This window comes from Lutjanus erythropterus, chromosome 10 (genome assembly GCF_056507025.1).
Source record: "Lutjanus erythropterus isolate fLutEry1 chromosome 10, fLutEry1.hap2, whole genome shotgun sequence".
Classification (NCBI taxonomy): domain Eukaryota; kingdom Metazoa; phylum Chordata; class Actinopteri; order Lutjaniformes; family Lutjanidae; genus Lutjanus; species Lutjanus erythropterus.
Genome location: NC_139326.1, coordinates 20,240,426 through 20,254,174, shown reverse-complemented (window position 1 = coordinate 20,254,174; position 13,749 = coordinate 20,240,426). Strand labels below are relative to the sequence as shown.

Genomic DNA, 13,749 nt, shown 5'->3' with positions numbered 1-13,749 from the left:
TATGTATGTAATATATGCAGAGGCATGAATAGAGATACAGAAACTCACACACAGAGTTCTGGGTGAGTGGATTGCAGCACGGAGCTAATCCCTCTTTCACACCCATCTGCTGACCAATGGGAATGTAAGGCCCTGGTTTTCCCTGTTGCATTGTGAGCCAGACAGTCACAGACAGTCCAGCCGGCTCAGAGGGGCTCACGAGTCAATGACTGCACACAGACAGACACGGTGGTAATGTGACTGGTGGGAGAACTTACTGTCCCTGTCACATGACCACGGATCTTTTTTTTTTCAGTTGTCAGATTTTTACAGGTGCATTTACAGCAGTTCTGAAGAGAAGCACATAAAGTGAAGGATGCAGCTCATTTTAAATGTGAGCAAGATGGTGCATTAGTTGAGTTGGCAACCAGTGGTTTGCAGATAAGATATCAGCAGAGTGCAATGTGCTTCCTCAGTATCCCTATGGATGACAAACACATTCAAAATGCACTCACATGAAAATTACTATCATTATTTCCTCTTTATGCATTTAGCAGTGGTGCACCACCACAGCAAGGAAATTATGTATACATATATATAAACATTATATTCAGGCCTTAAAGGGACAGTTGACTCCAAAATCAAAATTATATTTTTTTACTCTTACTTGTATTTTTTCTGCTAGATAGTGTCTAAGCTGTAGACCTGTCTGCCTCTTCTCGAATATAATGGAACGGGGTGGCACTTGGCCTGTGGTAATCAAAGCACACAGAAAGTAAAATAAAATAAAATGTTTGAAAAACTCAACAGTAACGTCTCTTTCCAGACATCACGACCCAGTTACTCAAGATAATCTACAGACCTTGTTGTTAGTAGTTTCAGGTAAGAACTACTTTCTTTCTAAAAAAGAAAAAAGGAAGTAGTTTCCGTAGATTCAACTGTGGAGAGAAAATAGTTCCAACATGAAACTGCTCACAACAAAGTCCGTGAATTATCTTGAGTAACTGGGTCATGATTTCTGTAAGGAGATTTTACTGTTGGATTTTTCTAATGCATTTTTTGGGGTGCTTTGAGCTGAGTGCCATTTAGTACTACAATATTTGTCAGATACCTGTACTGCTGATATCTCCAAAACTCAGCAACTCACACCAAAACAATCCAGATGGATGAATAGCACTAGAGGCAAGAGGAAAAATATGTATCTTTAATTTTGGGGTGAACTGACAATTTAACGTTACTGCATCATGTACTAAACAAAGTGTAGCCCAGATGCTTTAGAATAATGACTATATAATAATTAAAAGGACTTTTTAACATTAGAACCTCATCTTTAAATACAACTTAGACTCACAGTAACAGATATGACTTACTGCCGACCACAGCTGTCTTAAACTACAGAGGAACCACTGAATATCATTTCTGCTTTCCCAAGTCATGACAAAACAGAAACAGTATAGAACATTTACTGCAGAACAATACACAGCGATCACTCCTTCGTTCCGATAAGTGCCACAACTGCTTGTTGGCAATAAATTGGAGACAGACTTGTGGGAGAGTGCTTCAATTTTTTTTTTTAACAGAAATGGTCTTTAATTCACAGTAGTAACAATCTGCAGATGCTAACAATTTACTTGAACTCACTGCAAGACATTGCACTCTAAACTGCAGTGAAACATGCTAAAAACATATAAACTGCATTTAAGCATTAAATCTAGCTTCAAGTGGTGACCCATGACTGATTATTATTTTTGATACCCGGTGTGTGAGAAGGGAGTGACACACAACAAAGGATTATTGTGGTCGTGTGGCATGTATCTTACATGGCTGCGTCCCCAGGATGCCTCAGTGTACTGTACCCCTGACAGACATGAAAGAAATATTGACCCTGTCAAGAGAACAGAATGCAATAATCTCAGACGTGAGTCTTACAATTGAGAGTTACAAAGCACAAAAGAGTGATTTCGTTGTAGCAAGAAACATAGCTGTGGTGTGTCATTGAGGTTGAGGGAATGTTATTGTATGACTGTTTGTCATTTTCCTCTGAGCTCAGGCAACCACTAAGAATGTTCAAGGCCTCTCTGAACACGCATGACACATTTCTGACATGGCAAAAAAGACGTTATCTTTTCTTTTATTTATATGGAAAAGGTCCCTGCATGAAAGTAATGTAAAGTAATGTAGTAATGTGTGTAAGCTGGCATCCACTTGCACAATTCGAACAATATAAATGATGTGATGACTGAAAATGAGGATGTGGTTGTGATCTTTAATGTTTGTACTATCAGACATTCTGTCTTCTTGCTGCAGCAGACCTACGATGATGTGATTGTCTTAGATGTAATAGAGTTTGCAATTGAATATTTCTCCATTCAAAGTCATATATTCAGACATTTACTTAAACCTACTACAAAGAGTTTTTTAACTGGATGTGAAACCGTCTCAGTTTAATAATGACGCCTTTATATGACCTACATAACCAAATAAAACCATCAGATATTTTTTTTTACAGTTAATCTTGATGTCTGCCACCGGGTCGGATTCTCCTTGAAATCAGATGAAACAAGTCTGTGTTTACATGTTGACAGTCAAAGTTGAAGAGTGATATGTTAGCCAGTTAAAAGGAAGCACAATATTTTTTATTCTTGACATTATATTTTGTGATTATGGTGGAGAAAACACCACAATTTTTGACCACAGGGGACTAAAATTACTCAACTTGGTCACCAGGTGGAGGCAAAGGTTTAAACATAACAGGCACACAGAGATTTTACTGTGACATCAACTTCTTTACTAAGTGATGTTGGTTTGTAGGAATAATATGACCAGTTGTCATAGTCATTTTATTCTGACTGAATCTGTTATTGATTCTTGATCTTTAACTTTAAAACAGCTTTAAACCTTGAAATTAAGATTTCAACAGTTTTCACCCTCTATATACTGTCTATGCATATGCAGTCAAAAGGCTGTAAACTGGGGAAAACAGGTGTATTCAGTAATCAAAATGATTACAGTACTGTATGTGCATATGATATTTATATATAGGTATGCTCTTTACAATTTAATACAACAAAATTACAAACTATGTCCTCATAATTTACTATATATTGAAATCATAAACTCTCAGTCTCACGAAGGAGTTCTGTAAAGCTGTTTTTTTTTTTTTTGAGTATCTCCATCCTCAATGTCTGGGCTCATATAACCACCAATATTCTAGTTATTATTGTTACTGTTGAACCAGATAAATCAAGCATTGCATAACACTGGGTAAGAGGCCCATCTGAAACCTGTGAATTAAATCAGCCCTCTGTCTCATAGTTAACTCTAAATCAGCAAACCAGAGAATATCTGCACAAATCATCCTATGAACTGTTAAGTCTTTTATTTGACCGACAAACACTGACACTGCATGTTTATTCTTGCTATTCTTAGGACAGAGACAGCAATGACTCAAACAACCAGCTGTAATTTGATCATAAATGAGATGAACTGCTGTTTAAACAAGCATAAGTACTGCACAGACACAAAGTCACCAGATGATGGCAGAGTTTGTTCAGACTTACTTGTTTCTAGTTCGGAAATACAAGAGTGTTGTAATCGTCACACAGCAGAGAGGAATAAAGTAGGAGTTGATACTTTCAAAATAAAAGCTAATTAATGGATTACTTTCTTGCAGCTTGTCACCTTATTTTGATTCTTTAGTTTTTGACTTGAACTCAAGAGTTAATTGGAAATTGGGTTTTGATTTAACTCTATGTGGTCATTTTTCATTGACATCATGAGCGTCAAAAAAGAAATCATATGCTCTCTGGAGCCAAACATAAATGTGACCATACAAAATACAGAATGCACCTCACTGCATATCTCTTTAACCTCAAAAACGCTCAAGCACAAATCAAGCAAATAAAATTTCACATTATAAAGAGTTTATTGCAGGCAAACAATACCATAAATAATATTTACAAACTATAAAACAACATTCTTTTTATGGGATCCATGGATTGCTGGTAAACAGTCTTTCAGTCTTGGATAAGAATGAATCCTTTTTGCAGTTGCGTTGTGTCACACTGACTGATGCCAACTGCAAAATGTGTAGATATTTAAAGCTACATTCAGGAAAGAAAAGTGAATTTAGATGCACTGCATTCTCAGAAATTTGACATTTGAAACATAAAATGTCTTAAAATGTTGACTTCTGTCGACACAGAAATAGGTTAAAAAAAGAGTTTTTGTCTATATTCACTTTCCAGTTTGAGACTGAATTTACAGTATTGCCTTTCACAGGGTTTCTGACCACTCAGGTTCAAAGCAGCCAGATTTACAGGTGAACAGCCTTGAATATAGCATTTAATATTGGCAACCTGACAAGAGACACAAGTTCACAACGGTGGCTGTATATGCATTGTATATAGGCATGTAGTACAACAACACCCATCTACAGTGCATTTTACATTAAGACTATGCATCTCTTTTTTTGGCCTGCAGTATATGCATGGGGCATTAATTAGTATTTAACAAATTTGCACACATCTGATGAAACTCTTTCAGAAAAGAACTCTAAAAATCCACAGCACACTATTTCCCTCTTGGCATTTAGTTTAGGCGTAAAGGAAAAACGTTTCTGAAAGAATTTAAAAAAAAAAAAAAGAGAGAATTTCAAAAACTCCTCAAAAATATCTCAATACCTTAACATTTCAAACAATTATCCCGTTGATTGTCCCCATTTTCTAATCAACACTGACTGAAAAAAAGTGTCAGAAGTGCAACTATGAACAGCTCTTTTTGTTAAAATGCTTGTTTGCAGGAAAATAAATGTTTTAACCTATCTGCTGCTAGCTTCCTTTGCTTTTCAATATTCCAGCAAGTTGGAAAAGTAGAATATGTGCCTGTTGAGTCTCGCAGATTCTTACTCTCACGTCATTGTTGTCGTTTCCTCTCTGATTCTAGACAAAAATTCTCAAAAGCTTCTTCTATCTCAGGCTCCATCTCATCTTCTGAGTCATCATATCTGTGAACACAACAAAACAAGAGATTTAGAGTGACATACTTTACTTTTAATATATTTAAGACAAATATGCTCTTTGTTTAAATAGTATTTACATTTCCTACAATATGTGCATGTAATTGTCATTTACACATTACACACACACAGACACACACACACACACACACACAGACACACACAGTTCAGAGAGGAGAGATGACAGGGGCGAGCTAAGCCCTCTTTCACACCCAACTGCTGACTACACCGAATCTGAGGCCATGGTTGACCCTGTTGCATTGTGGGCCAGTCAAACACATTCGCCAAGCTCAGGGGCCCACAGGTCAGTGGTGGTCACATGTCACAGTCACATGATCTCAGGTGGTACCCAGTATAATTACTGTAACATCAGTCTGAAAATCTCATCCTCATTCATCTCATTACTTAGAATATATAGAGAGTGTATGCAGTGAAGTCGTATTCCCACTGGAATACACAGCCTGAGTTGGACTGAGTGGCCAAACATCCTGCAACACTGCATGTAGTAACAGAAACTGTTGAACTGTTAAAAAAAAGGAGTAAAATTGTCTGCTTAGTAGTAGGACTCAACAGCTTACCAACAACCAAAGTCTCAGCATTCACAGATATTTGGTCAGGAATCATATTTCCTGTTAATTGTATGTACTTGACATTCTGGTTGTATGTGGACAGGTTTGTACAGATATTTTATTCCATTACATTGTTGGAGACACATGTTAGTCTGCAGCAGTGTTAATGGTTACAGTTATATCCTGTGAGAAGATGCACATGGATGTGCTGCGCCTTTGTAGAACAGAAGGCTCAGTTACACAGAATATAAATGAAAGACAGTAAATATTTAAATGATAAGTAACATTAGTCAATGCAGTATATAATTTAATTTATACCGTAGACACAGAGCGCAACATGTCATACTCTGAAAACCACGCCCACCACGCGGGAAAACAATCGGTGCCACAATATGAAAACAAGCGCTGAAATGCTAACAATTATTAAATTGTTAAAAATATTAGATTTCACATGTCGAAGGATGATTTTAGCACTCTACATCTACCACAGAGGAAAAGTTGAACTGACAAACGCACAATTTCTAGTAAATCTCAGTGTTCCGTCTCCTTACTTTGCTTTTCTGTGAAAAACCATCCCACTGAATGACCAGAAGTGAAATACTTTAATATGAATAACTATTTTCTTGCATCACCAGGTAAAATCGTCCTGTAACTGAACAAAGATCAAAACCAGACCTTTTAAAGCTGAGTTATGTTGAATTTCTACCATGTGTCTGGTCAAATTAGAAACTATAATCTTGGCATAACATTAGTGTCAAGGAACCCACAGTTTCTCCATTCATCCTGCTGACGCCTCAGGTCTATTTTGTCTTCTTAAAGACTTGGTTTTTCGATTCAGCAGCTTATAAAAACTTAGTTCTGGGTTTTGTAACTTGTTGGTAGTACATCCCAACACTTAGCGGCTTTAAAACATTTTTCTGTTGTTTGCTAGCAGACAGAAAGTGAGAAGACACACCTTCACAAATGGATTTCTTTCTCCTTTGGTGTGGGCGGGGTATAAATGTGCTGTCTCTATGGTCTGGGTGAATACTCAGTTCTGATTGGCTGCAGGCATCCTTTAATTCCTAATAATAGACACCTACTGAGTAGCTCCAGTGAAAATGTTTGTTCACTGTTCTAAATTACTGCACTGGAATGAGTAACCTAGCATCAGGGACACAGTCAAAGCCTAACTTACATTGCAACACTCAGAGAATGACTTGCCTCATCCTCTGATCACCACAGGAATGAAAATGTGACACAAACTGCAAGAAGCTGACCCTCTGAACTTGTTGACACTTAGCAACACATAAACAATAATGTTACATCCCGTGTGTTACTCAACTCGCTACTTCAGCCTCCTGCTAGTCTTCCGTAGCCAGATCTATCTTCACACTGCATTTTCACATTGGCTGTGGCCGACTGAATCATAAATTCCCTTTACTTTAGCTTTTGGCAGTCTGTAAAACGACAGCAATAGCTCTAATTTCTCTATTTGTACAGTCATCTACACAACACCTCTTTCCCATTTTAGATGCGTTTTGACAGCATTCAGTATCAACGCTGCCACTCAGTCGTCTTGTTGCTGCTGAGTGAGTGTAAAGGCAGTAACTTCCGCATACTGTGACGTCATGCGCATAGTCTCTCTCTCTCAATAACCACGATTCCATTCATTCCTGTGGATGTGCTTGTTTGCCAACAAACCCAATAAAATCCTTTGAAATAAACATGTAAATAGCAAATAACCACATCAGTAACTTGTTTGTTCAGTGTGGAATTATACTGAGGGTCGATGTGCCACCTGAGGCACAACTGAATGTACACAGCACATGGAGAGACTGAATTGGCTAAAATGAACCAATGTTCTGTGACATATTGTAGCTGCCTGCTCAGTGTTTCCACTACACCACCGATGTAAAGAAATATCACGAAGATGTGACATAACTATTTTGATTGTCTAATTAACAGGCTTAAGATGTGACGGTTTGTATCCATAGCAAGAAGCATTAACAAGTCCCCCAGTAAAATATGAGACTGATCTGAAATAAAGGCATGTATGACAGTTATCTCAATGATATGTACTTACACTTCATTTCCATTTTCTCCATAAATATCATGGAAATAGTCCTGCCTGTCCAGGATCTCTTGGTATTTCTCAGCATATTCTGTAAGAACAGAGAGATCAACTTTCAAGCACAGGAGAGGCTGTGAAGAGGCTATTTTCCATGTTGAAAGGACACATTCAATGACTTGGTGAGTCAAACCAAGATGCCAATTTAAGTATATAATCATGTATTCTCCCCTATGTCCTGCCAAACATATTTTGTATTGATGTTTAAAAATATAGTAGAATAACAACATATTCACCAATCAGCAATAAAAAATACAATCAGCAATAATAATGCTTCATAAACAAATGAGCCCATTTGTGTCAACACTGGTTTATATTTAGATTTTTGGCTTAGTATTTAAAAAGAGCAGATCTCCAAATAAATTATGCACATCCTTTGCCTGTAAATTACTGCAATCTGCTTAAAGTGTACTTAACATTACACAAATCACAAAATTGAGGTGGACAGCCAGCATAACAGCCTGTATAAAGCCACTGCAAGGACTTTTCATATATTTTTTTTTTTTTGGAGGCCCCTGGGGTGCGGTGGCAGCCATTAAGAATAAAAATACAGAGACAGCCAGTCTTCTCACAGATGATTTCATTAACTCATGCAGATCATAGACTGAACAGAGCTGATAGCCTGGTAGACAGCATATAGCAAACCCCATGTTGCTCTCTCCTGATTTATGGTGTTTACGTAGTCTCACCTGGGTCTGCTGCTGTAAATGGAGTGCCATCTTCTGTGTAGAACGTAGGTTCATTCTGAGAGGAAAAAAACAAATCCATGACAAAGAGAAATACAGAGAAAAACTGGAGAATTTAAGATAAGAAAAATGCGGAGTGCAGTACAGTTGACACTCACCATGAAGTAGTTGGGGTCGTTGTCTGGTGTGGCATTGCTGGCAGATGCAGCAGCACGGACTCTGCCCCAATCACTGGATCTCAACTCCACTAATTTCAGAAGCATCTGTCTGACATCCCTGAGGAATAACATCCTCATATCAGAAGATTTTCCACAGGACATCTATGAGGGTACCTCTGAACGTTTTTTCTTTTTGCACTGGAGCCTTTTTACAGTTTATGCCACACTTCTGAATGTGTGTGTTAAAAAGCTAAAATGCTTTGGAACAAATTTTCATCTTAGTTGTTTACATAACCCTTGCACATAAACCTCTTATAAAATCAGTATTTTCTGTGAAAGAATATCTCTTCTCCATAGTTTTTTTTTATGGATGAACATCTCTAACATTTCCACCTAGTACACACAAGATCATTAGTTGCAACTACGTTGGCAGACACATTGGCAAATGTCTCTCCATTCATTTGCAGCACCTCAGATGCAGAAACATATTTCAAGCTTTTTAAATCGAAGATTACAATAAACCTAAGCCTGGAGTAGCAGCTGCACACAGAAGACCACACTGATCTACACACCTACTGCAGGTCGCATCCAGTAGAATATTTTCAATTCTTTGGATCAGTTCTTCCATGTGTGGTTTTCCGCTCTCTTTCCATGCGTCATCCAGGACAGAACCTGTCAGCTGTAAATTTAAAACATGTTGTCATTACCTCCTTAAAAACTACCTGGAAATATTTCAATACAAATCTGTAAATGTGTCTAAGTGAGATTTGATACCTTAAGTAGTTTGACAGCACAGATGAGATTTGCATCCACAGGATTGTTGAACAGACTGTTCATCAAGTCATTCAGAGCAGACAGGAGGATATCTGCTCGATTTGGGGGTCCTTTTCCACTTTTCACCTGAGCAAAAACAAACAGATGACTCAGTGACATGATGAAGAAAAGGTTCAAGAGGTGCCAGGTGGGATTCTGGTGTTGGTGGCTTATCAGCCAAACTTGCAAAGTTGCCCCTCATCTGAGATGTACAACATAAATAAAAGGTGGACGGCCCATGAACTAAAGTTCGGCTTGAACAGAACAGCTACCTGTCAATCAAATTAATAAGAACCCTGATTATGTGATTCAAAAAGGAAGCCAATATTGTGTTTAAAATTGAACAAACTCATTAAATAAATGCATGCTGTCTCAAAAACAAACCTCTTACCTCCAGGTTAAGATAGAGCTCTCCCAGAAACAGCACAAAGGAGTGAAGTTTCTTCTGAGTCTCCGCATCTCCTCGAACAGCTACGTCCCTCTGTTCAAACTCTATTCGACATCTACAGAAGACAACATTCTTCCTTTTTAATGACAATTTGACAGAACAATGACAGCTCACTCACAACTCAGTTTATAACACTAAAAATATTTCCATTTCATCATGCTTTTCCATCAGTCTCATTGCTAAAAGAAGTGCATTATACAAAAAGTTAAGCGGATTTGAGTCATGAGATCTTATTTACCTCTGATAGAAACCCATATTGAAATCAGTAAAAACTGAAATAAAATCACCTTTTCAGGAGCAGCTGGCGAAAGTTGCCACTCGGTGGGCTGATCGTGAGGTGATGGGACAGGTAGTTACAGAGCCTGGCACCCGTGTAAGAGAAGTTCGGAATGGCAGTAGACTGCAATGAAGAGAAAACTTAATACGCAGCAACTAAATATTATCTAATATCTATGAAAAAACAAAATGAGAACTGAATGTGTCTCTCCATACCTGTGTGTAGATCAGTTCCACCAGCTCCTTCAACAACTCTTCAGTAGTAACCCAGGAATTGAACATTCCAGTTATGTATTCAACATCTGACTCAAAGGACCCTGGTGAAGAGCTCAGGTGGCTGAGGAAGTCTGTGACCATATCAGCCAAGGTTGGTTCACCATAATAGCTGTCATCATAAAAACTGGGGTCTGTCTGTACAAAAATCATAATAAAAACACGAGAAATAAATCTTTATCATGCTCATGCAAAATAACTGTGTGACATTCATTTTATCTTTACAAAAGTAATGATGCATGCTCTACTAACAGTTTCTGACTCACACTTGGAAGATAAAAGTGAAGAGAACCATCATGATGCAATACTGTTTTACTAATATTTGTAAATAGGTAGTAATAGCATCAGGATAAAGGTGGTGATGGTGTAAAACTTCTCTTACTTCATACGAGTTCATTCCAGAGGGGACAAACTCTGGGGCACTGGCTGAAAGCTTTGATGATTTGACAATGGAATCCACTTCATTACACCTTTTGGAGGCAGACATACTGTTGGCATTTGCACTTTGTTGGGGTTTGTTCTGTCTTTTAAAATCTGAAAGAGGAAAAAGAAAGATGTTCTCAGTCCTTGTTATATGTGACTCTGCTCATCCCACGTGGACAAATATTCTTTTGTCTATGCATTAAAAAATGTTTCTTAATGTTAATAATCTTCATGCAAAAATGCCAATGTCGGCCCCTCAAATGTAGATAGATTTTATTTATTTAGACTTCCTGCTTGTCTCTGTTTCATTGACTGACAAAACAAGACATTTAAAGACATCATCTTGGACTTAAAATGAAAAATTGTGATAGACATTTTTACTATTTTCTGGCATTTTTTAGATATTACAGCCTTAGCTTAAACATGAAAATTATTTGATAACCACTATAATAAATAAGCCAATTTGTACAGGAGCAAGTAAAATTTGAATTGAGGTGAGTAGATTTCTGACCCACTTGTCAGACCAGAGCAACATTAAAGCTGAACTCTGTCCATTATTCCAGAGGGAAATTTGCTGTATTGCCACAGAATTTAACAATAAAACACACAAAGCATGAAAGAATTATCAAAGGGAAATGAAAGACATGATCTACACATGGCAGACATCCACAGCAAACAGCACACAACACTACACAGCACTGTCCTGCAGTGCTTATAAAGTATAAGAATTCAATATGAGAAACTAAGTGCAAAGGTGCAATGCAGGACAGGACAAAAAACAATACTTCATACTATTTTGTGCTAAATATAATCCAGAAATAAGGTTTTCATGCAGGACTAATTTGGGAAAGAGTGTATGTGCATCTGCCATCTTCCCCCCAGTGCTGCAACTCATGAATGTGTGTTATAAAGTGTGATGATGGGTGGTGGGATAAAGGAAATATAACTGTTACTTTTGCAACTGGGGGGCCAAAGACATTGACCTGGTAGAGGGGCCTGACCCTCACTGAACAAGTGGTGCTGTGGGAGAGAGATGCACCAACACACATCATTCGCTGCAACACTGCTGGCTGCAGCACAGCATACCCCCAACTCTATCAGACTTATTGTTTAAGGTCATGCTGCAGGCCAGGGGCACCTAAATGGACCTAGTGGACCCTAGTGGTGCAATGTACGGTTTAGTTGGCTGTCATCCCAGAGTGACACATAAAGAAAAGATATGTTTTTTTCAGAAGCAAATACCAAAACATTATCAATATGTACTGGCTGATACTGACGTGTTTTGGGGAGAGTTAATATACCTGTTTTTTTTTCACCTTTCTAATATAATGACTTTGTTTTGACTGTACTTTTATTTTGTTACAGTATTGGCAGGTGTAAATGTGACATATTTGACTCGTCCAAACATTGGACTTATTCTCATGTAGACTTTTGCAGATGATACCGAAAGACAAAGTTTTTATTCTACACAGTGAACAAACCTATCTCACAGGTAGTTTACTAACCTACTGCTTAACGCCACCTACTTAATCAGATTTGTAAGGGGAACCCATGCTTCCTCTTTGCTCTGCGTTGCTAATTCAACATAACATTAGGTTTGCTTTAGCTAATAAGTTAGCTCTACAAACGTTTGGCTGGTACGACAGCCTTAGGTTAACTGTGGCACGTAACTACTTAACAATGTGATATCTGAGTGGGAGCTTTATTTAGATGCTGCATTACCTCACATGAAATAACAATCCAACAGGTGCATGTTGCAACGCCAAAATGCTAACTTAAGCTGACATGAATGGTAGTTAGCAACTAGCTGTTAGCTATCCGATGAAAGCGAGTATCATAATGGCTCCCACAGTCGTGTCTAGAAGGGAACCCCAGACCTGCTAACAATCTCGCGAGAGTGATCGTTTTAATCCAAACAATGACCGTAACCTTAAGCCCACTCAAGTGTGTTTTATCCCTAAACATACTCCAGTCTTCAGCACAGCACCGTCGCATTATTAAACATAATTCGTTCGTGCAAAGTGCACAATCAAAAAAAAGACAACGCTTACAAATCTCGCGAGGGTTTCGCAAATCAAGGGTTCACTTCTAGGCATAACGCCCCTCTGCTTCTCAGCTTACCTGTCAGTCGGAGGAAATTTTGTGACTTCTGTTTAATTCAGGTTAAAACTGTGTGTGTGTGTTTCGGCCCTCAGTGACCAAATCAGCGAGTGACAATTAAGTTTCCAGTTACAGGAAATCGAATGTGAAAGTAGCTATTAGCTCACTTAGCTTGTTGATGTTAGCTAGTTGACAGCTCCCTACCTCCACCAGCAACGTCGTTGCTAACGTTGTTCTCGGCTAAAGGCGGGGATGTTCGCGGCTGTCTCAACGGTTCCCTTTGGTTGAATATAGCGGTCTTGGTGTCACCATCCCCGGCGGGACCCATGAGCCCGGGGTCTGCTGGAAGATTTCGGGTTCTCCCTGCTCCAGGAGTTCGGTCGAAATTCTCGTTCATGACTACTGGTTTGTCAGCCTCGGCTCTCACAGCAGCATCAAAAAGAAGAAGAAGAAACGCCGTTCACCGTTTTTTGCGTTGTAGCAGTTGCGTGTGTTTTAGCACAGCAAAACACGCCCTATCTGTCTTTCATGATGGGTTTTTCGCTATTGCACAGTATCACAGTACATACACAACTTTTTCTGCCACTTCCTTTAACAACAAACGCGCTGTCGCTGATTATCCCTGGCAATGTTTTATATCTAAGTGAAACTGTCTCCCTCTAGTGGCGCGGAGTGGAAGCGCAGCCACCAGTGGCTTATGATGCAGCGTCAAAATACAAGACGAGATAATCAGAGGTGAAATTATTCACATTTCTTATTCGTAAATGTAGAAATAATGCATTGTAATGCATGCTATCTATAATGTATTTTTTTCTTCATATTGATGACGGGACGGTAGTCTAATTTCATTGGGGGAGCAAGTAAGCGACGTTTAACTTTTTCTCCTCCCAGATTCAT

The 13,749-nt window shown here is 38.5% G+C and overlaps 1 protein-coding gene across 1 annotated transcript; it reads right to left on the bottom strand.

The window, feature by feature from the left end:
• Window positions 1–4,799: 4,799 nt before the first annotated feature.
• paip1 (poly(A) binding protein interacting protein 1) lies at window positions 4,800–13,479 on the bottom strand. Its single transcript, XM_084728609.1, has 11 exons — window positions 13,057–13,479; window positions 10,712–10,863; window positions 10,273–10,467; window positions 10,068–10,180; window positions 9,724–9,835; window positions 9,294–9,419; window positions 9,092–9,198; window positions 8,520–8,637; window positions 8,365–8,419; window positions 7,631–7,709; window positions 4,800–4,984 (listed from the first exon to the last, which is right to left on the bottom strand). The coding sequence occupies exons 1-11, from the start codon at window positions 13,247–13,249 to the stop codon at window positions 4,894–4,896; spliced, it is 1,341 nt and encodes a 446-aa protein (XP_084584735.1). The 5' UTR covers window positions 13,250–13,479; the 3' UTR covers window positions 4,800–4,893.
• Window positions 13,480–13,749: the final 270 nt, after the last annotated feature.

What these genes read in the sequence shown, in the direction of transcription:
- paip1 (XM_084728609.1), bottom strand. Translation starts at nt 13,249, where the DNA reads ATGAACGAGAATTTCGACCGAACTCCTGGAGCAGGGAGAACCCGAAAT. An exon ending in AGCTCTATCTTAACCTGGAG is followed by an intron (nt 9,420 to 9,723) that starts GTAAGAGGTTTG and finishes GTTTTTGCTCAG; the next exon opens with GTGAAAAGTGGAAAAGGACC. An exon ending in ATTTACAGCAGCAGACCCAG is followed by an intron (nt 7,710 to 8,364) that starts GTGAGACTACGT and finishes CTGTTCTTACAG; the next exon opens with AATATGCTGAGAAATACCAA.